The sequence below is a fragment of the Schistocerca serialis genome, chromosome 3, assembly GCF_023864345.2.
Source record: "Schistocerca serialis cubense isolate TAMUIC-IGC-003099 chromosome 3, iqSchSeri2.2, whole genome shotgun sequence".
NCBI classification, from domain to species: Eukaryota; Metazoa; Arthropoda; class Insecta; order Orthoptera; family Acrididae; genus Schistocerca; species Schistocerca serialis.
The window spans coordinates 145149723-145172567 of NC_064640.1; the positions used below are offsets into that span (position 1 = coordinate 145149723).

A 22845-nucleotide genomic window follows, 5' to 3' on the forward strand; every position below is an offset into this window, starting at 1 on the left:
TATTATTATTATTATTATTGTCATTATGTCATCAGCAAATCCAATATGGTGCATCTTCCCGCCACTGAAATAGAAGTGCATTGCTCGATTCAGTATTTCCATCACATAAATATGGGTTATAATTACGTTACATTGCTGCTAGTAGACATATTTCTCACTTTTCGTAGTGTTTTTTTCTTTCGGACATTCACGAAAGAACAGACACCACTCATATATCCATATACAGGGGGTTGTACGGCATTTTTTCTGCAATTTTCTGTACCACCACCCCCTACAATATTTACTATTCCTCCTCAAACATCCTGTATAATTATTTGGGTATCGACGGGTCATCGAAAGTTTTCAGTGCTAGACGCACATCATCGTCCGAACCCTAACGGGAATACAGTGTGGCCGCGAGCGAGTGGACTAATGGCCGCGGGTGGCGGTGGGGGGGGGGGGGGGGGGGTACCGAGCATGTGGTATGCGGCAAAGATGGGAATTCTTGTCTGATGACGAGGAGCGTGTGTAGATAGGTGCTGCAGAGAGGTTGGCTGCTGTGTCCCGACAGTGCCAACCGTCGGAGGTTCGAGTCCTCCCTCCGGCATGGGTGTGTGTGTTATCCATAGCGTAAGTTAGTTTAAGTTAGAGTAAGCAATGTGTAAGCTTAGGGAAGGATGAGCTAAGCAGCTTGGTCTCATAAGTTCTTACAACGAATTTGCAAAATTTTAAGTCCAAAATACTGCATCTCGGTTCTTACAACAGTGCAATAGGTGCGCACTGGTTAGCTGTAACTGAAGAGAGACTCAAACTCGGATTGTGGTTAAGGGCATAATAACTTAAATTGTGATTATATTTCTGAATGAATGTTTGTTATGTATTTTTCCGTCACCCTTTTCGCTGTTATAAGTTATGTTCTACAAGGAACGCACGCCATTGGAGGCGGAAATCTGTAATTTATTTCACCTTAATTACTACTTCAGTTTTGTTCCACAATTTAAAGGCATATATGGGTGCAAACATGGAATACATGGGAATAATGCAGCTGCTCAGTGACAGTTATAGCGGAGGCATTGAGGCCAGGCCTCGGATCTTCGACCCCTGCCCTCTTTGCCTCCGCCTACCTGGTGCTGAAAGTCGTCTCAAACTTGTTTAAAAAAAAAAAATAGCGCAGTGATCAGCATGTCTGTCTAGTAAGCAGGAGGTCCAGTTTCGAAGCCCAGTCGGTCACAAATATTCATCTGCCGTCTTAGCTGTATTTCAACGCGCTGTGACAGTGTGGACGTCGGTCCTTCGATATTTAAGATGCAATTGTTTTTTGAGGCAATAGAGGTGATTTGCGAACATTTGTCTTGCCATCAGTGTAACGGGACTTCAACGGCATCCAACCGTTAGTTATGCTTTGTGCCGGCGCTAACCCATGTCATATACATGCGAATCAGATTGTAGTTCATATTCAGTCAAATAACGAATGGTCAGTATACAAGTATGCCGGCCGGGGTGGCCGAACGGTTCTAGGCGCTATAGTCTGGAACCGCGCGACCGCTACGCTCGCAAGTTCGAATCCTGTCTCGGGCATGGATGTGTCTGATGTCATTAGGTTGGTCAGGTTTAAGTAGTTCTAAGTTCTAGTGGACTGATGACCTCAGAAGTTAAGTCCCATAGTGCTCAGAGCCATTTGAACCATTTATGAAGTATATAAGTATTTAGGAACAGTAGAAGCAAGATTGCAGCGAACTGATCCCTTAACCAAGTGCAACATAGAGTTCCTGTGTAATGAGTCATTCCAGCTACATAGCTGAGGGTGATATTTGTTAAGCAGTTCATTGCACAATTAATGTAATACCCGCACGATGATCTCTGTGGTCATACTGTATCATTAGTAGCCCACGAATGGAGTACTATGTTCGTTAAATCGGATTACTCAAGCTGAGGCCAAATAAAGAGAAGCGACGACGCCACAACACTGTCTTTACTTAAATAGGTAGTCAGCACTAAATTATGTGTGCCACCATTAACGTTACTATAAGCAGTTTGAGAGCATAACACTACCACAACTACTGACAACCTGAGCCATATCATCACGCAGTTGTAACTCGCAGTGATTACAAGTTGCTGATGTTTGTCAAGTATAACGGAAAGCGCAGCTGAAGTTCCATTTGCATTACGCCTAGGACGGAGAGAATCCTCAACAACAGTAATAGGTCACCCAAATGGTTCAAATGGCTCTGAACACTATGGGCCTCAACATCTGAGGTCATTAGTCCCCTAGAACTTAGAACTAGTTAAACCTAACTAACCTAAGGACATCACAAACATCCATGCCCGAGGCAGGATTCGAACCTGCGACCGTAGCGGTCTTGCGGTTCCAGACTGCAGCGCCTTTAACCGCACGGCCACTTCGGCCGGCTAGGTCACCCAGCGAAGAGGAGAGTCCACGTATTGTCTCAAGTTCTTGCAGTTTGATATTAATGCAGTTCCCGATAGTTTCACACTAACGGGTTCTTTTGGCTATCGGAATACTCATACGGGAATTATAAACGTGTAATTGCTAGAACGCTCAACTACCTTAATAACACCTCATTCTGGATTGAATACGACTCGGAAAGCGACAATAATTCGACGTTTCCATCCATCTCCTGAACTCTTACTGAATGAAGTCTGAAGTGCACGCACAGTTGTGTTGCCTGCCGCATGGATTCTGCGCAGTGTTCTGGCAGCTGGCAGTCACTGCTGCATACAGACATTTGCAAATATCCCCACTGCTGTAGGGGAAATCGTCTTTGTTGCATTTTTTTCCATACCGTAATTAGCACAATAACATAAGGCTTGTTCTGCTGAAGAACTTGATGCCACAAGTCCTTAAATAAGAATCTCCTAGCGGGAGTAATGCATGGAAGGAGACAGACTGTTGGACAAAAGAACGGACAGCTCCCTGCTTTTTGCGTTTCCAATAGCGCCTACGATAAGAATCTGGTGTCATATTATGCTTCACAGCCTTAACCTGTTTATTTTTTTTACTTCATACTAAAAGAAGTTATGATACAAGAAGAGATCACTGATATGCTTCTCAGGAACTTTAGATTTTTCGTGTTTATTTTCTCACTTCATACTAAAACAAGGGCGTTAATATGAGAAGAGGAAATGAAATATATGCTTCCAAGACATAATATTTCCTTGTGTGCTACTACTGCTTATATGAAAGCCCTGCAGTTAATTTTTGTATGTTGGATAAATTTTGATATCACCTCTCATTCCTTTGTGAGAAGGTTCCTATTTTCTTGGGATTCAAACAGAGGGGACATTTCATCACTGGTTAATATTCTGATTGAGTAGAGTCTCACTTTGGTTACTATAAGAACACGCAGGAAGTGATATCCGCTCACTGCAGTCAGAGCCAAGGCGATTTATTTCTGTTTATGGCGAAGCGTCTGCTGCAGTGTCCACGCTCAGCCAACATAAACAAATCGCGGCAGCATTGGCCACTGCTAATCGCTGCACTTGTCGCGAGCCTCGACAACAAGAGCGCACTGTCTCTGCTAACGATAATATGGAGTTAATACATCTTACTTAACGTAATATGCGGGTCGCGGGTTTGGTAAAAATTCAGTTTGTAACTTCCCATCGCATTAAAATACTTTACAGTCATATTTGAAGCAATATGTATTGTTGGTTGTCTCTCTAATGTTAATAGTATTGATTCAGATTGTGCGTGAACACGAAACACACACACGCGCGCACACACACACACACGCGCACACACACACACGCGCACACACACACACGCGCACACACACACACGCGCACACACACACACACACACACACACACACACACACACACACACACGCACACAGTCATTGATTCCATTGAGGGTGACAACTACTGTGTGTTGAACAACACATCCACCAGACAATTCCTCAGTTGGCGTCGAGTGGATGAGATTTTTCAATTACCTTGCATTGCAAGAATGGTAAGAAGGAGACTGAAAGTAAATGGACTTGTCTCTAAAGAGCTGCGACAAAGCGTAGCTTGACCGACTATCAGATAATTGTCCACATGGGTTTTGTGGACGAGTATACTTTTAGTAACCAACCCACCCACGATCATTACGTAAGATTTCTCGAAGGCGTAGGGGCATTGATTTCATTAAGTCGTCGACAGTGTAGCGTGCTGGTTTACTTTCCACCATACGTTTTCTATATTCGTCCAAAGATCGCTTGCATTTGCAGGTCCACATGGCAATGACCTTGTTACCTCTGCCCACATATTCTCTATCTGGTTGATGTTCGGTGATCGTGGAACAAACGGCAACAGCTTTATCCTCTCTTGGCCCTGAAACCAATCTCGCACTGCTCTGATGTGATGGATGGGGCTCTGCTCCTGTAAATAAACTGTTATCTCATCGTTCATATATTTATATTTAAATAACATATTAGTAATAAGCACATTGTATTACTATTTTCCACAGAGATGAAGAATTCAGGTCCTGTCATAAATAAGTGATTTAGATTCAATCGTCCGATTAAGAATGTGGTTTACCCAGTCTATCAAATGATGAGAGTCGTATTCGGACATCCACATTAAGCCTGACTGGCTGAATCCAATTAGAACGATCTGATATCGAAATGAAATTACAGAAATCGGATAATTTGAACGTCTGTATTGCAACAATGCTGCGCACATAAATTCCTATGATGGAATAACAGGCATCAACTGCCCAAGAAAAAGTGAGAAATATGTCTACTAGCAGCAATGTAACGTAATTATAACCCATATTTATGCGATGGAAATACTGAATCGAGCAATGCACTTCTATTTCAGTGGTGGGAAGATGCACCATATCGGATTTGCTGATGACATAATGACAATAATAATAACAAAAATCCCGTGGGGCCGATAGGGGAAACCCTCCCCCATATGGGTGGTACGGAGGAAATCAAATACTTGGGGTGAACCAAATACTAACACAATCCTGAACGGCTACTGAATCCGTTGAACCCGAAATCCACGCACGTCTGAGTGAAAATCACCGCTACTCTGGTCACCGTCTGTTAGCTCAATGAGCTCGGCTGAAAATATTTGCTTCCAAAGGTTTCAACACCCTCTGGTCCTGTCCGGTCCTGATATCACCCAAGCCAAACCAACGAAACACAAGCAAACATGAACTGTGCAAGCAAAGTCAGCTTTACCCCAGGTGGTACACAACCCGGCTGTCGACAGGCGGCAGTTGGATTTTCGGAATCTGGGGAGCCCAAGTTAGCACGGCAGAGAATATCGAAGATCTCTGGTAAATTTTCCTACAAGCAGAAAACATGCATTTGAAAACTAAACATCGATACATTGATCCAAGCACGAATACTAAATAATCTCATAAAAGAAATCGACCAACAAAAAATTCTCATCCTTGCTAATCACGAACTACGGCTAAGTGACAGTGAAACCTTGCATTACGGAAACCATTGCATCTTCAAGAGCAAAATACAGCAAAAGGTAGCGAAAGGCGTACCAATCTTTGGCACTGCTTTTCTCGAACACAGATCTATCATCATCTCTGTCAAAGAAATCACACCCATCAAAAATCGACTTATGACTGTGTGCTCATTCAGAGCCCCAGTAAAAAATTTACACTCATCAATGCACATGCCCCCACCAACATCGAAAATAAGAAAAATACCAAAAATGTCGAAAAATTATGGAACACACTCGAAAATACTATGAGCAAAATTCACCAAGATGACGTGAAAATACTAATGGGAGACTTCAACTCTCTATTTGGAACAGAAAAACCCTGTAGAAAAATCATTGGTACAAATTCAGCATACCGAAACGCTTAGACCAACGGCACACGTCTGACTGACATTTGCCAACAATTCAACCACAAACGGATGTCTTCCCACTTCAGGAAAAATCCAGTTCCTAGGTAACATGATTCACTACCAGGTGCCAGCTGCTTTCGTTCGCCTTTCGAGACTCGCTGAAAGCCAGATTTTTAATTCTTTCGTAGTAGAGCTACAAGCAGGCAGATACAAGCTCAATAAGGGAATCGTAAGATAACGCTCGAGCAAAATTCGTCTTGCTACTTACAGTAACCATTAGTGTCAGAGCGAAAACCTTACGGTACTGCCAATTTCATAATGCCACTTTTGTTTTCTGCCGAGATATTTTTTGTTGTTGTGAATACATAATTTCATCGTTGAAATGCTACATTTTCATAATACTTGCGAATGATACGGGAAAGGAAGTAAATACAGATCTTTTCGAAGTCAAAAGTCGGTAATATCCTACTAATTCGTGTTAAAATAGGGTCAATCGCCTTACAGACACTTAATGCTTTATTAAGATAGACTGCCGTCATGATGTTTCTGTGGTAAGCTGAATTTAATTTGTATTAGTACAGTGAATATTTTAATTGCATTTTCTATTCGTTTACTAATCGCAACAGTAATCATCAAAGAGAAAATAATCAGCAGCTGAATTTTCTTTCACGGTATCTAAAACAATCTGACAATCCTAAAGTTGTTTACAAATTCTATCCCTGTAGAAACCTACTGGTTCTAACGATTTCATTAAGCCAGTGTAGTTTTAAGAGTATTTTCGTCTAGAAATGAATTGCCTTGACGGTTGATCGATCAAGAACGGGAAAGGTAAAATTTTACGAATATATGACGAGAGGGACAAGTGCTTGAGAGAGGACTTCCCTATCAATACAAGTGCCTGAGAGGCGACTTTCCTATCAATCTCCTGGATAGTTTTGTTTCTCAAATCAACAGAGTGATTTATCATGCAGTAGCATAGGTGATGAAGTTTTGATGCTAGATTTTCTTACACTGCGACCGAAAGGTGTCTCAGTTGTTGACAACAAATTCCAGCTGTGTTGCACACACCTCTTTGGGCAGAATTCGTAGTCCAAAACACACTTTTGGAGCTATCAGATGTAAAACATTATGTTCACACTACTCTTTGCTCTAGTCTACGTCTTTTGGTGGGGCTCAGCCTTTCATTTCTTCTTAGGAAGTTAACGATAAAGGCATCATAACACGTCACCAGTAACAGTACTTCATAGGAATGCTCAATGAGCGACCTGACGACATTCAATAATAGTCACTCCGTTGATTTTTGTTGTTTCGAATTAGAGCATGCAGTACTCCTACACCAGACTTCTGAACATTGCCTGTTGAATGCAAATGTCGCACGATGGTAAAATGGTAGTCACATATATCAGTAGTCGAGACTTCCTTAATGTGGAAAATCATTCATGCCAGAACGATCTTTGTTGAAACAAGAATGTCTTTTGCTGGCGTATTTTTCCCAAAAGCACTCGCTCCACACACAGTCCAAATCTTTCTAGCTGCCTCCTCTACATTCACCGCTCTGTTATACCAAAAGTGAACGTTGTGTTGCAGAGGTTACACCTTTTTCCACTTGCGACTCAATGTTACAATGCTTAACTGTAGTTCATGATTTTCAAGTATGTAAAATCCAATGCTTAACTGCAAGATGATAACTAGAACTTCAAATTCGAAAATGGCATTGATACATACACTGACAGCGTGGCGCCGCCTTCACATGGGCGGCGCCGGATTTCAGGCGGCGGGTGGCGTCTGGCCGGTAGCCGCTGCAGCGCGAGGAAACGCTCGAGCGTAAACCCTTATGATCCCGATGCAGCTACGAGCTGTACTGCGGAATTGTTTCTGGAATACTTGTTATTGCGGGTGGGTAGAATGTTAAGCGAATTGTCTTCGATGTTCAATGAGACTCATAACTTTAGACCGAACATGGGACTCTAAGTTTAGAATGTACGACGATTACCGCAAGACCACGGGCTCACTCCATCCATATCAGCTCGGAAGTAGACAACACTTCCGCATCATACAGTGTTGCCAGATTGTGCAGATGGCCGGACGTACAGTTGTCAGGGGCTGTCAGTTTTATTGGCCACCTTAAGTGAACGGCTCGGACTTAGTCTCTGTGGCGGCCGGCCGGCGGTCAGTTTTTATGTCTAAGACTGTACCACCACAGTTTTGATCCAAAATCACAAAAAAGATCAGAAAATATATTCAGTTGACTGCTATTCTAATAGCCAGCAAAAGTTGCTACAAAAACATGCCCCGGCGAAAGGATTAGAAATGCTGTGGTGGATTGTATGTTACGGAAATTCCCAATTAGCGCGTGTGTGACGAAAAAATACTCTGCTTATTCGGAGTTAAACTAGGGTGATAGCTGAAACAAAGTGTAATTTCTTTTCAGATGAAATGAGCTAAATAATTTCAGCTTTGGTGTGAAACAAATGTTCATAATTATACAGTTACAAAATCTTCCACCACAGTCAGCTAAGCCTCTTCCATGCTTTGCGGGTTAGTTAATGTAATATTTCTATAATCAGTGTTCGTAAAGTGTCTTACATTCAGAGTAGTTATTTGTGTGTGTGTGTGTGTGTGTGTGTGTGTGTGTGTGTGTGTTTGATGCACACATATTGTTCATGTTAGATAACCATTTCCCTCCCTCGTCACCTTAAAGCCATTTCATATAAAGTTAGTCAGGTTTCCCTTACTTTGAGTTAGGAATAACTATTTATTTACGTATAATTGATGGTATGGTAGTGTGCAGTCTCTAAGATGGAGAGCGATCAGTAGCTTTAATGCTGAGCAGCTACTGCTCTCAACTGTTTCCTGTTTCTTCGAGTCCGATAGCCAAACATCGTCATTGGAGCTGTCATTTTTAATTAGGATTTAACTTAAATGAATGAGGCCATCGCAGTCTTCCCATAACGTACAGCGGATAAAGTGTGCACCATTGGTATAGAACATTATGAAAATACAAAGTGTCTCAAAATGATGACTATAAAATATACCTTTAAAGCTAAGTACACCAAGCAATCTGCGGCATCCATCATTATAATTACTCACCTTCCAGCAGAGTGACTATTCCTAAACTGCTCATGAACCATAAAACCATTAGGGAACTGGGCGAAAGCACATGTCGTTCAAACACACCAGATATCAAGGTTCTGGAAGAGTGTTCGAGAAAGTAGCTACCCAACTGGTAAAGAGACCCTGGATAAATTTTGGATAATCACCTGCACATAAAGTCAATACCGCAAATTTTATCTGTTGGCGTACATTCCTTTTGTTGTGACTAGACGAAACTACAATCGTCTGGCCATAGCTGTGGATCCTATGATTGCTCTGTGAGATGATTCACTAGAAGTACAACATATGAAATCTTAGTTCACTATATTACTTGCCTAATTAAAAAGACTTACTTAACTTGATACAATTGTTTGGCGAAGTGCTTGATAATTTAAAACTGCCATTGACTATTAAAGCATCACTTGATGCACTAATTAAGAAACTGTTCTCTTGAAGTACAAGTTTCAAAATTTACAAAAGCGCATTTCCTTCTGAGACTTGAATAACTCTTTAGTCTTACTCTGCGAAGTTATCTGCTTCAACTGAGGTCACAAGCTAAGAAGAGCTCTTCCATGCTTGGCTCTTTACTAACCTCTGTGCGAGGGCACTGCAATGTTAAGAGAGAGGGTGTGTCTTCTGGAGCACCTCCCATTCCCCATTGCGGATTGCAGCGAGACATTGCTAATGTCTGTGGTAGCGATATGTGTTGCTGACATTGATGTAGTGCCACGATCTTTGGATGATACCAAACTTTTGTATTTTAAACTAGCACTGTAATGAAGCGGTGATTCACACAAGCTGTTCAAAGCAAAGAGACTCAACTGCCTGTTCCATCACTTTCCCTGACAATGTCTGAATGATTAACCTACCAACATACCTGAGCATCATTGACACCAAGTTACTCACGCGGGATTACAATGGCTGTCAAGCAAATGAAAACAGCTTCATTCTTCTGAAAGTACTGACTGGGTGTCCGTATGCGAACCTCCCAGGGGAAGTTTATTCCAAAGGCCAAAAATCTCTGTCACTCCCATCCTTTTCCACCAAAACTTATTCTTAGTTATGTAGGATTTCAAGGCGCTAAAATAATTTATTCTAATGGCTCTAATGATCCAGAAATGACGGATATTACTTCTGCACATTCTAAAGGCCATGAAAGATCAGCAGTAGGCGTGACAACGCCACTACTCTACACAGTCGGCACAGGTCTACCTGGCAGACACTGACTCAGGAACAACTTCGGAACAGAACCCCATGAGTGGAAAGAACTCATCATGCTAATTCAACTATGGCAGGAAGTGGAGCATCTGAACACACATAGATACATACACAATAATATACTCAGCACAGGCAGCTATCGAATGAGCAGATGACATCTCTCAATAAATGTGCGAAGCTACGTCCATGGTGTTTAAACATCACAGGAGCACTGGTCTGCTCCACTCACTGTCGGCCGCAACTAAACACCTCCATCTGCATTTCGGCTGAAATGACATGATGCATGTGCCCCCCATGTTAGGTTTCTGAACTACCCCACTGTTCTACCAAAATGTTCAAATGTGTGTGAATACCTAAGGGACCAAACTGCTGAGGTCATCGGTCGCTAGACTTACACACAACTTAAACTAATTTATGCTAAAGACAACATACACACACATAGGTCCAAGGGAGGACTCGAACCTCCGGCGGGAGAGGCCGCGCAATCTGTGACACGCCCACTGTTCTACCCACATGAGCTCATCTGCCTCCACTGGGGCACCCTCTGGTGGGATTTACTCCCCCCCCCCCCCCCCACACACACACTAAAAAGCCCATGTAGGGCTGAAAATGGGTAGGCTTGGGCCGCAACCTCCGGCGCAATACTGAAGAGAGCGCTGGTGAAACTGACCACCGAAAGAGGCAACGCCAATGCCACTGGCTCCATCGGAAGGGTGGGACACAGAGGCAACAATGAATCGACTGGTGGCAGTGGGTGCGAGGCCACTTAAATCGACAATGGAGGAGAGGTGGCAGAATGGAAGGAGGTAGGTCGAAAACCATGTACTCCACCGTGGCAGGCAGAGGGCGAGCCATACGGGGATCTAAGGCTGCTGGCGACAGGAGGATGGTGGAGGTCATGGAGGGAATGGCAACAGTGAGTCATGCTGCTGCCAGTGGGAGTGCACTCCAGGAACAACGCCGCTATCAACCCTGACGCTCAGCTGACTGGAAGGCGGCAGTGGCGACGCCCCAACAGGTCGTGGGTGCAACTGATGGACATGACGAATCACCTCATACCACCAACATCCCCCATAAACAGCTGCAAACTTTTGTGGCCCATCACGACACTAGGTAGCCACACCAGACGGTGGTCGAAGGACCAGGTCCAAACAGCGGCCTCAGGAGGAAATACGGCTGGCTACAGTGGTCCGTGGCATGCGATCCAGGGTACAACAAATCCTGGACACCCCGCGGCTGGTGCCCACGCAAACATTTCCCCAGACTGTGCCTGTTGTCTGGTGTTACGTGGTATGTAGCCAGAAACCTTGACTGTGCATCCAATGTACCTATGTAGTTCTTTTCTTTTCACTGGTTGGTCATTTATTATTATGGAATTTCTCGCTCTTGATAATGTTCCTTTCAGTAGCATATAGACTGTTTTGTGCGCTGCTTCCATTAGTTTGTTTTCTACACACAAGTTAATTAGTCTTTCAATAACTACTCCGCAGTTTTCCTCCAATTTAGCCTTTGTGTTAGCAGATAATATAATGAACAGATCGTCTGTGTAGGCGATTCAGCCTCTAGTGTTTGTTATACTCTGGGGCTGGTTCGGTAATGGCTCTATGCAAACATCCCAGGACTCTGCATCACAAACAGAGCCCTGTGGACAGCCTTTGGAGATATCTTTCACAATTCTCTTTCCAGGACATACCTGTGCGACAACTATCTTGTAGTATGTTAAAGAGACACCTTAGACAGTCCACCTGTTTCAATCTGAGCAGGGCAGGCCACCAAAAATTATCAAACGCCACAGCGATATCGATCATTATGCCTAAAACCTACTTGTCTGAGGTGTTTACAAATGTTCATTGCCTGATTTATCGCATCCTCGGTGGATTTCCCTTTCCTGAAACTGTACTGTAGGCGGCTCATGCCTACTAACTGTCTGTGGTCCCTCAGGCTGCGGCACAGAAGCTTTCCCTGTACTTTGGCTACAGCATTTACCAAGGAAATCGGTCTGTAAGATTTTGGTTCTCGGGTCTTTGGCCTTTCCTTTTTTGAGTATAATGATACTCGAGATTTTCCGAATTATGGACAACCGGCCCTACAAAAAGACATTTGTTTAATAACATTGTTACATATCGCACAATTTGGTCCACTAGCTGGTGCAACACCTCTGCAAGTATTCTATCGTGTTCTAGTGTTGTCTTCTACTTTAAATTTCAATATTGCCAATCTCACTTCCTCCTGAGCAAATGGAATCATAACACTTATTCACATGTTGCTCTAGTAATTCAGAGCAAAGATGCTGTTGGATCTCTGTCTTCCATCGTTGTATTGACCAGCAACAAAGTTGTTAGTAGGTACTGAATTGATATATCCCAGTCTGCCGTCATCGCACTGTCGGATCTTTCAGGGCTGTAATACCGTGTGTGATCGAGCCTTATTTGTTGCAAGTTTGCGTGAAAAACCCGAAACGTCAGTTACAATTTAAGCTAAACTAAAATCCGTCTGAACAGGCCTTGGAAGACCCAACGGTACCGATCGGCCGCCGTGTCATCCTCAGCCCACAGACGTCACTGGATGCGGATATGAAGGGGCATGTGGTCAGCAACCGCTCTCCTAGCCGTATGTCAGTTTACGAGGCCAGAGCCGCTACTTCTCACAAGGGCTGAGTGCACCCCGTTAGCCAACAGTGCTAGACAGACTGGATGCTCACCCATCCAAGTGCTCGCCCAGCCCGACAGCGCTTAACTTCGGTGATTTGACGGGAACCAGTGTTACCACTGCGGCAAGGCCATTGCCCGGTTACCATTTAGTTTCTTGAAATCACTGGAACCAGTCGCCTTTTGTTTTGTTCTTCAATTTTTTTATCCCATTACCGGTTTCGGACCGCCTAGCGATTCATCATCAGATGGTATATATTCATTGATTGTTTACAGCAGTGTGGGAGTCATGTAGAGTTGTTAGTATCTGTTAGTTGATTGTTGGTGCAAACAGTATTTCGGAAAACGTAATGAATGTTTCCCAGTGACGTTAATTTTACTGCGCTTCACACACTTAGCCTCCTTTTGTAAAGCATGTCGAACATGTTACCTGTGGCAAAGTGTGTGAAAATCAATAAAGTTAACGTCACTGGAAAACATTCATTATGTTTTCCACAATACTGTGTGCACCAACAACCAATCAACGGATACTAATAACCTACACGACCCCCACACTGCTGCAGACCATCAATAAATATACGAGGGTAATCCCAAAAGTAAGATCTCCTATTTTTTTATAAGTACATAGACCTGTTTATTTCTACAATGGTTTACATCAGTTTACAGCTTGAACATGTAGCTATTTTTCGACATAAATCACCATTTCTGTCGATGCATTTTTGTAAACGCTGGGGCAGTTTTTGTATGCCCATGTCATACCAGCTCGCCGCCATGCTGTTCAGAAAGTTATGAACCTCTTCTTTCACCTCGTAGTCGGAGCTGAATCGCTTTCCGGTCAAATGTTCTTTTAACCTAGGGAATAGGTGATAGTCAATGGCGCCAAGTCAGGACTATAGGGTGGGTGGGTGATTAAGTTCTACTGAAACTGTTGCAGGAGAACAACGGTTTGCCGAGCGATGTGTGGGCGAGCGTTGTCATAGAGAATGTATAAGCCCTTGCTCAACATTCCTCTTCTTCGGTTCTGAATTGCCCGTTTGAGTTTTTTCAGAGACTCACAGTACCTGTCAGCGTTAATTGTGGTCCCAGCGATTCAGCTCCGACGACGAGGTGAAAGAAGAGGTTCATAACTTTCTGAACAGCACGGCGGCGGGCTGGTATGACAAGGGCATACAAAAACTGCCCCAGCGTCTACAAAAATGCATCGACAGAAATGGTGATTATGTCGAAAAATAGCTAAATGTTCAAGCTGTAAACTGATGTAAACCATTGTAGAAATAAACAGGTCTATGCAGTTATAAAAAAAAATAGGAGACCTTACTTTTGGGGTTACCGTGGTATACTATCTGATGATGGATATCTAAGCGGTCTGAAACAAGTAATAGGATAATACAAATTGAAGAACAAAACAAAAGGCGACTGGTTGCAGTAATTTCAACCACCTTTATTCATCACAGTCGCAGTGATCCTCATAAATAAAAGATCTGTTACCATGTGGTCCTTAATGTATGTCTCCCATTTTTCTACCCTCATTTGGTATAGTAGTTCTTTATACGGTTTTTGACTGGCCGACAGAAAATCAGCCCTCTTTGTCATACTGTTTCCCCTAAAGATCTTTGGTAGTATCTCCTCGCCTGCCTTGCTTTGTAGGTTGGGACTCTGGGAAATTTTAAACCCTTTTGACATCCTAACGCCAATAGCCTCGTTTCGCTTCGACTGGATTCTGGCAGGTTAACCAGGGATTGCCTCTTACTACAATGAGCTGCAAGTGGTCTCCATGTGCCTCAGATCTACTCGCCAGCTGTATATCTAGCCTTTTTGTCTTTTCTGTAATTACATTGAACTCTTAGCATTTTCAGTGTTCCCATGTCTTCTCCAATTACGCCTTCATCGTTTTAGAAAGGTGTTATTTGTTAGTTCGTTGATTTATGCACACCTCACGGTTTCTGGGTGTCAGGAGTGGGAATGAGTGCCTCTCGCTGCAGATGAGTCCTGAGGGATCCCCATCTGCCTCAGACCTACGTGCTGGTTCGATTTTAGGCCTCTTTATACTGTTACTGAAACGTCTTGTAATTGGAATAGCCACTATTCTGGACGTCTCTGATCTCCTATTTTCTATTCATCACAGTAACACACCTAGATATCTTTCAGCACTATTTAGCAACGTTGTTCTACATCTACGTGATTACTCTGCTATTCACAATGAAGTGCCTGGCAGAGGGTTCAGTGAACCACCTTCAAGCTGTCTCTTACTGTTCCAATCTCTAACGGCACGCGGGAAAAACGAGCACTTAAATTTTTCTGTGCGAGCCCTGATTTCTCTTATCTTATCTTGATGACAATTTCTCCCTATGTAGGTGGGTGGCAACAGAATGTTTTCGCAATCGGAGGAGAAAACTGGTGATTACAATTACATGAGTAGACCCCGTCGCAACGAAAAACGCCTTTGTTTTAATGATTGCCCCTCCAATTCACGTAAGACGTCTGTGGCACTATCTCCCCTATTTCGCGATAATGCAAAACGAGCGGCCCTTCTTTGAACTTTTTCGATGTCAACCGTCAGTCCCACCTGATGCGGATTCCACACCGCACAGCAATACTCCAGAATAGGGCGGACAAGTTCAAAAATGGTTCCAATGGCTCTGAGCACTATGGTACTTAACATCTGAGGTCATCAGTCCCCTAGAACTTAGAACTACTTAAACCTAACTAACCTAAGGACAACACACACATCCATGCCCGAGGTAGGATTCGAACCTGCGACCGTAGCGGTCGGCGGACAAGTGTGGTGCAAGTAGTCTCTTTAGTAGACCAGTTGCACCTTCTAAGTGTTCTGCCAATGTATCGCAGTCTTTGGTTTGCTCTACACACAATATTACACTACTGGTCATTAAAATTACTACACCACGAAGATGACGTGCTACAGACGCGAAATTTAACCGACAGGAAGAAGATGCTGTGGTATGCAAATGATTAGCTTTTCAGAGCATTCACACAAGGTTGGCGCCGGTGGCGACAGCTACGACGTGCTGACATGAGGAAAGTTTCCAACCAATTTCTCATACACAAACAGCAGTTGACCGGCGTTACCTGGTGAAACGTTGTTGTGATGCCTCGTGTAAGGAGGAGAAATGCGTACCATCACGTTTCCGACTTTGATAAAGGTCGGATTGTAGCCTATCGGGATTATGGTTTATCGTATCGCGACATTGCTGCTCGCGTTGGTCGAGATCCATTGACTGTTAGCAGAATATGGAATTGGTGGGTTCAGGAGGGTAATACGGAACGCCGTGCTGGATCCCAACGGCCTCGTATCACTAGCAGTCGAGATGACAGGCATCTTATCCACATGGCTGTAACGGATCGTGCAGCCACGTATCGTTCACTGAGTCAACAGATGGGGACGTTTGCAAGACAACCACCATCTGCACGAACAGTTCGACGACGTTTGCAGCAGCATGGACTATCAGCTCTGAGACCATGGCTGCGGCTACCCTTGACGCTGCATCACAGACAGTAGCGCCTGCGATGGTGTACTCAACGACGAACCTGGCTGCACGAATGGCAAAACGTCATTTTTTCGGATGAATCCAGGTTCTGTTTACAGCATCATGATGGTCGCATCCGTGTTTGGCGACATCGCGGTGAACGCCCATTCGATGCGTGTATTCGTCATCGCCATACTGGCGTATCACCCGGTGTGATGGTATGGTGTGCCATTGGTTACACGTCTCGGTCACATCTTGTTTGCATTGATGGCACTTAACAGTGGACGTTACATTTCAGAAGTGTTACGACCGTGGCTCTACCCTTCATTCGATTCCTTCGAAATCCTTCATTTCAGCAGGACAATGCGCGACCGCATGTTGCAGGTCCTGTACGGGCCTTCGTGGATACAGAAAATGTTCGACTGCTGCCCTGGCCAGCACATTCTCCAGATCTCTCACCAACTGAAAACGTCTGGTCAATGGTGGCCGAGCAACTGGCTCGTCACAATACGCCAGTCACTACTCTTGATGAACTGTGGTATCGTGTTTAAGCTGTATGGGAAGCTGTACCTGTACACGCCATCCAAGCTCTGTTTGACTCAATGCCCAGGCGTATCAAGGCCGTTATTACGGCCAGAGGTGGTTGTTCTGGGTACTGATTTCTCAGGACCTATGCACCCAAATTGCGTGAAAATGTAATCACATGTCAGTTCTAGTATAATATATTTGTCCAATGAATACCCGTTTATCATCTGCATTTCTTCTTGGTGTAGCAATTTTAATGGCCAGTAGTGTATCTACGTGATCGTTCCAATTTAGATTATTTGTAATTGTAATCCTTAAGTATTTAGCTGAATTTACAGCCCTCAGATTTGTGTGACTTGTCGCGTAATCGAAATTTAGCTGATTTCTTTTAGTACTCATGTGAATGACTTCACACTTTTCTTTATTCAGGCTCAATTGCCATTTTTCGCACTATACAGATAGCTTATCTAAATCATTTTGCAATTCGTTTTGATCATCTGATGACTTTACAAGACAGTAAATGACGGCATCATCTGCAAACAATCTAAGGCGGCTACTCAGATTGTCTCCTATGTCGTTAATATAGATCAGGAACAATACAGGGTCTATAACAGTAGTGTATCTATGTGATCGTTCCAATAAACCTAAGAAGATTGTTTAGTTGCAATAGCATGAACATTCTTCCATTACAACCTACACACCATACGGCGCACAGTCATACTCTTATAGACGTAATCGCAACGAAACAGACTGACAAAGTAAGAGATATTGGTCAAACATCGGCCCCTGGCCTCTCAGCACATGATGTAATATTCCTGGCCTACTCTGTGCAGCCCCCAAGCATCAAATCGCGTTACATAACTTGTAGAAACATGAAACGTATTGACCTTGACTCTCTAACAGCCGATTGCTCAGAAATCTCATGGGATCAAATATCAGAGAACCTACAATCGACTGCAAAATTAATGAAATTGGTGATAAACTCACTGCCCTCTATGACAAACATGCACCTGTACGCACAATCCGTGTAAGAAAATCTGCTCCATGGCTGACAGCTGAATTACGTCAAATGATGACTAATAGGGATGCTGCCCATAGGCGTTTCAAGGCAGATCCTAAACCCGAGCGTTTCGAAGAATAGAAAGCTACGGAACACAGTGAAACAATGCATTCGCAATGCTAAGATCAGGCACGCTCGCTCCCTTGTATGCAGCGATCTGACGCCCACGACTCTATGGAAGAATCTCCGTAGCTTGGGGGTCGGAAAGGCAAAATCGGAAACTACTTTCCATGTGTCAGCTAACGAATTAAGTGAATTCTTCTCTGCACCTCTGAATACCCAATCGGCTGATAATTACTGTCCACAAGAATCCCCAAACAGGATAACTAACAACGATACCCTCCATCTAAAACATGTAACAATAAATACGGCAAGAAAAGCAATAATGAGAATCTCTTCTGATGCAATAGGCGATGACAGTATCGGTATAACCATGATTAAGAATGTTGCCGATATCTTAGTACCTGTCTTAACTGACATATTTAATTTTTCCCTAGTGAACAGAATATACCCCACTGCATGGAAAAGAAGCATAATTCGACCCATCCCTAAGATCGAAAACCCGCAACTGCCTAGTGATTACCAACCAATTAGCATACTGCCTGCTGTTTCCAAAGCACTTGAATATATTGTTTATGATCAAGTCACTGAACACCTGCATGAATTCAGCCTATATGACGAATTTCAATCCGGTTTCCCTGAACATCACAGCACAAACACTGCTCTAATTAAAGTAACTGTGACCTGAAATATGCCATCGACAACCGAAAGGCAACAATATTGACGCTACTGGACTTCAGCAAAGCTTTTGACAGTGTTAACTTTGACATATTGCTCAGAAAAATGCAACACCTCAATTTCTCAGATAGTGCAATGAGATGGTTTGAAAGCTACTTAAAAGACAGGCAGCAATGTGTTGTCTGCGTAAATGAAAAATCTTCCTGGAAACATGTTTCCTCGGGAGTGCCACAAGGATCAGTCTTAGGACCACTTTTGTTTTCTTTATATGTCAATGATATTTCGTCGGTTCTGTCCTCCTGTAAATATCATTTCTATGCCGACGACCTCCAGCTCTACCTAAGCGTCAGGCCTGAAGATGTAAACACTGCAATCGCTCAGATGAATGATGATCTGTCTTCAGTAGTGACATGGGCGAAAAACCTGGGGCTTAAACTAAATGCAAAAAAGACGCAAGTAATCTTAATAGCCCATCAGAAATTAATAAGTTCAGATTTCCGCGAACGGCTACCTCCTATTCTGCTCGACGGTACTCCAATACCATATCAGAAAACAGTTAAGAACTTGGGTGTAACTTTGGATGAGCATCTCAACTGGGCGGAGAATACAGTCGCAGTGTGCCGGAAGACGTCTGCTTGTCTCTATGCTCTCAAAAAGTTTCGGAACATATTTCCACAGGACTTGAAACGCCAGCTCGTGCAAGCACTCGTTCTACCGAACCTCCACTATTGTGATGTAATTCAACAAGGCATGAGTAGTGAAAACAAAAGACGGCTAGAACTAATCATGAATGCCTGTGTGCGTTACACCTGCAACATTCGCCGATATGATCATGTTAGTGCTTCATACTCCGAGCTAGGGTGGCTGCGGCCGGACAAATTGCGTGACTACCACACTCTATGTCTACTTCACCGACTCCTCGTCGCGCAAGCACCCCAGTACCTTGCTTCAGAGATTAAAAACATGTCATGCCATCATAATCGAAACACGAGGTCACTCTTATTTGGTATCCTAACAGTGCCCACTCACAAAACAAAAACCTTTGCAAACTCCTCAGTTGCCGCTGTCCGCCTCTGGAACAAACTGCCCATTACCTTGCGCAAAATTCAATCTCCTGCTGCTTTTAAGAAGAAGTTGAAGCATTTCCTACTATCATCCTCATAACGTTCTCCACAAAATTAATGTACAAGGCCAATCCTCTCATCTGTCAAATAGAAAAGCTAGCGTCTCCTATCTTGCTCCTGAGATGCCTTCCTCTTCATCTATCTCTATTAGCCACGCAATCTTCTTTTCCTTTATATTTCCTTAATTATGTTTCATCACGTCTCTATTCTTCACCTCCATTCACCATCAGTCTCCCTCATACTCCCTGCTGCTAGCACTCCTGACTAAAATCTGTCTCTTCAATAATGTCTAATTATAACAGTACTTATGATCTACGAATATAAACTCTATATGTATGTATTTTTCCAGGTGTGCCTTTGTAATTGTTTATTTCACTTTTTGTACTAGATGTAATTTAACATGTCTACTAAAACATATGAATGTAAAATAAGTAGAGCCGGCCGCGGTGGTCTAGCGGTTCTAGGCGCTCAGTCCGGCACCGCGCGACTGCTACGGTCGCAGGTTCGAATCCTGCCTCGGGCATGGATGAGTGTGTTGTCCTTAGGTTAGTTAGGATTGAGTAGTTCTAAGTGTAGGGGACTGATGACCTCAGATGTTAAGTCCCATAGTGCTTAGATCCATTTGAACCATTCTGAACCCTAACCAGGATTGAGCCCAGGAGCTCCTCCATTGTCAGAATCTGGTGCTCTGTCCACTGGACTACCACAGCCACGCCTGGATTATTATACCATCTAAAAATACACACATCAAAAAAGTTTTGCATTATCTCGGTTCCAAGAGTCCCGGAACCCATACAGAATTTTGGAATAGAAATCAAGAAACATTATTTCCGCCATTTTTGTTGCCCATGAAAACAACACTTTGCATGTTGTACCACCATAAAGTGAGACCTTCAGAGGTAGTGGTCCAGATTGCTGCACAGACTGGTACCGCTAATATCCAGTAGCATGTCCTCTTGCATTGACGCATGCCTGTATTCGTCGTGGCCTACTATCCACAAGTTCATCAAGACACTGATGGTCCAGATTGCCCACTCCTCAACGGCGATTCGGCGTAAATCCCTCAGAGTGGTTGGTGGGTCACGTCGTCCATAAACAGCCCTTTTCGATCTATCCCAGGCATGTTCGATAGGGTTCATTTCTGGAGAACATGCTGGCCACTCTAGTGGAGCGGTGTTGTTATCCTGAAGGAAGTCATTCACAAGATGTGCACCATGGGAAGTGAATTGTCATCCATGAAGACGAATGCCACGCCAATATGCTGCCGTTTTATGGCTGCACTATTGGTCGGTGGATGGCATTCGCGTATCTTACAGATGGCTGCACTATCGGTCGGTGGATGGCATTCGCGTATCTTACAGCCGTTACGGCTGAGTACGTCGGCCCCACAAAATGCCACCCTAACACATCAGGGAACCTCCACCTTGCTGCGCTCGCTGGACAATGTGTCTAAGGCGTTCGGCCTGACCGAGCTGCCTCCTAACACGTCTCCGACGATTGGCTGGTTGAAGGGATATGCGACACTCATCGGGGAAGATAACATGATGCCAATCCTGAGCGGTCCATTCGGCATGTTATTGCGCCCATCTGTACCGCGCTGCTTGGTGTCGTGGTTGCAAAGATGGACCTCGCCATGGACATGGGGAGTGAAGTTACGTATCATGCAGCCTAATTGCACACATTTTGAGTCGCAACACGACGTCCCGTGGCTGCGCGAAAAGCATTATTAAACATTATGGCGTTGCTGTCAGTGTTTCTCCGAGCCATAATCCGTAGGTAGCTGTCATCCACTGCAGTAGTAGCCCTAGGGCGGCCTGAGCGAGGCATGTCATCGACGGTTTCTGCCTCTCTGTATCCCCTCCATGTCTGAACAACATCGCTTTGGTTCACTCCGAAATGCCTGGACACTCCCCTTATTGAGAGCCCTTCCTGGAACAAAGTAACAATGCGGAAGCGATCGAACCGCGATATTGACCGTCTAGGCATGGTTGAACTACAGACAACAAGAGCCGTGTACCTCCTTCCTGGTGGAATGTCTGGAAGTGATCAGCTGTCGGACCCCCTCCGTCTAATAGGCACTGCTCATGCATGGTTCCCGCGTCCGGCCATCCCGATTTAGGTTTTCCGTGATTTCCCTAAATCGCTCCAGGCAAATGCCGGGATGGTTCCTTTGAAAGGGCACGGGCGACTTCCTTCCCCATCCTTCCCTAATCCGATGAGACCGATGACCTCGCTGTCTGGTCCCCTTCCCCAAACAACCCAACCCCATGCATGGTTGTTTACATCTTTCAGTGGCATCACTGAACAGGCAAAGGGACTGTATCTGTGATACAGTATCTACAGTCAACGTCTATCTTCAGGAGTTCTGGGAACCGGGGTGATGCAAAACTTTTTTTGATGTGTGTAATTCCGTGAATTTGGAATAAATTGTGGCAAAGCGTTGCGAAAAGCATGGAGATTCGAGAAACTTGAATTAGATGTCACGTCATCTCTACCACGAATTTATATGTATTTTCACTTCTCTTTCTTTTCAGAAAGTTTTGAAGATGCGCTTGGCAGCAATCTTCCTCCAGCACCTGCAGAAACCATCAAATAATCTCTTAAAGACAAGTCGCTTAGCGTTTGTCCCAAGGCTTCATTTCCATAGTGGATCTGCATTACGCCAGCAGAGTGGCACGCATGTCAAAAAAGGTGAGTGGATTTGTTGCGTATTCACCCAAAAATCATATTAGCAATTATAGTAAACATACTAGCTAAAACCAAAGACAGAGAAATAAAAGTTTATTACACATGCATCCAGCCATGTAGTTAGATACAGATCTAGTTTGAGAAGAATTTGAGTGTTTTGTATAATTCTCTTTTGTATATATATCTGGCTAAATTATCAGAGTTAACGTTACAGTATTTATTCATGTCTCAGAAAAGTTACAACGATACTGCTGCCTGTCTGTTACGTCATTTGCGCTTTCCCATTTGTTTGTAGTATAGTTCAATGTAAATCCTAAGGGAATGAGATTTTGAGCTCTGAGAGATGGAAAGAGATCAATATTATCCATCATAAATCGTATGCAAATAATTTTCCAAAAATGAGTATGTTTTATGTGTAAGGTGCATTCTCTATCCATACACAGCAAATATCTAATTTCATTGTTCATT

General features: G+C 43.7%; 1 protein-coding gene across 1 annotated transcript in view; it reads left to right on the forward strand.

Moving 5' to 3' along the window:
• The window catches only part of LOC126471550 (trimethyllysine dioxygenase, mitochondrial), a 497242-nt gene that overhangs the window by 101332 nt on the left and 373065 nt on the right, over nt 1-22845 (forward strand). The window contains exon 2 of the mRNA XM_050099777.1: nt 22224-22380. Coding sequence (XP_049955734.1) covers nt 22224-22380 — 157 coding nt within the window. The remainder of the gene's footprint in view (nt 1-22223; nt 22381-22845) is intronic.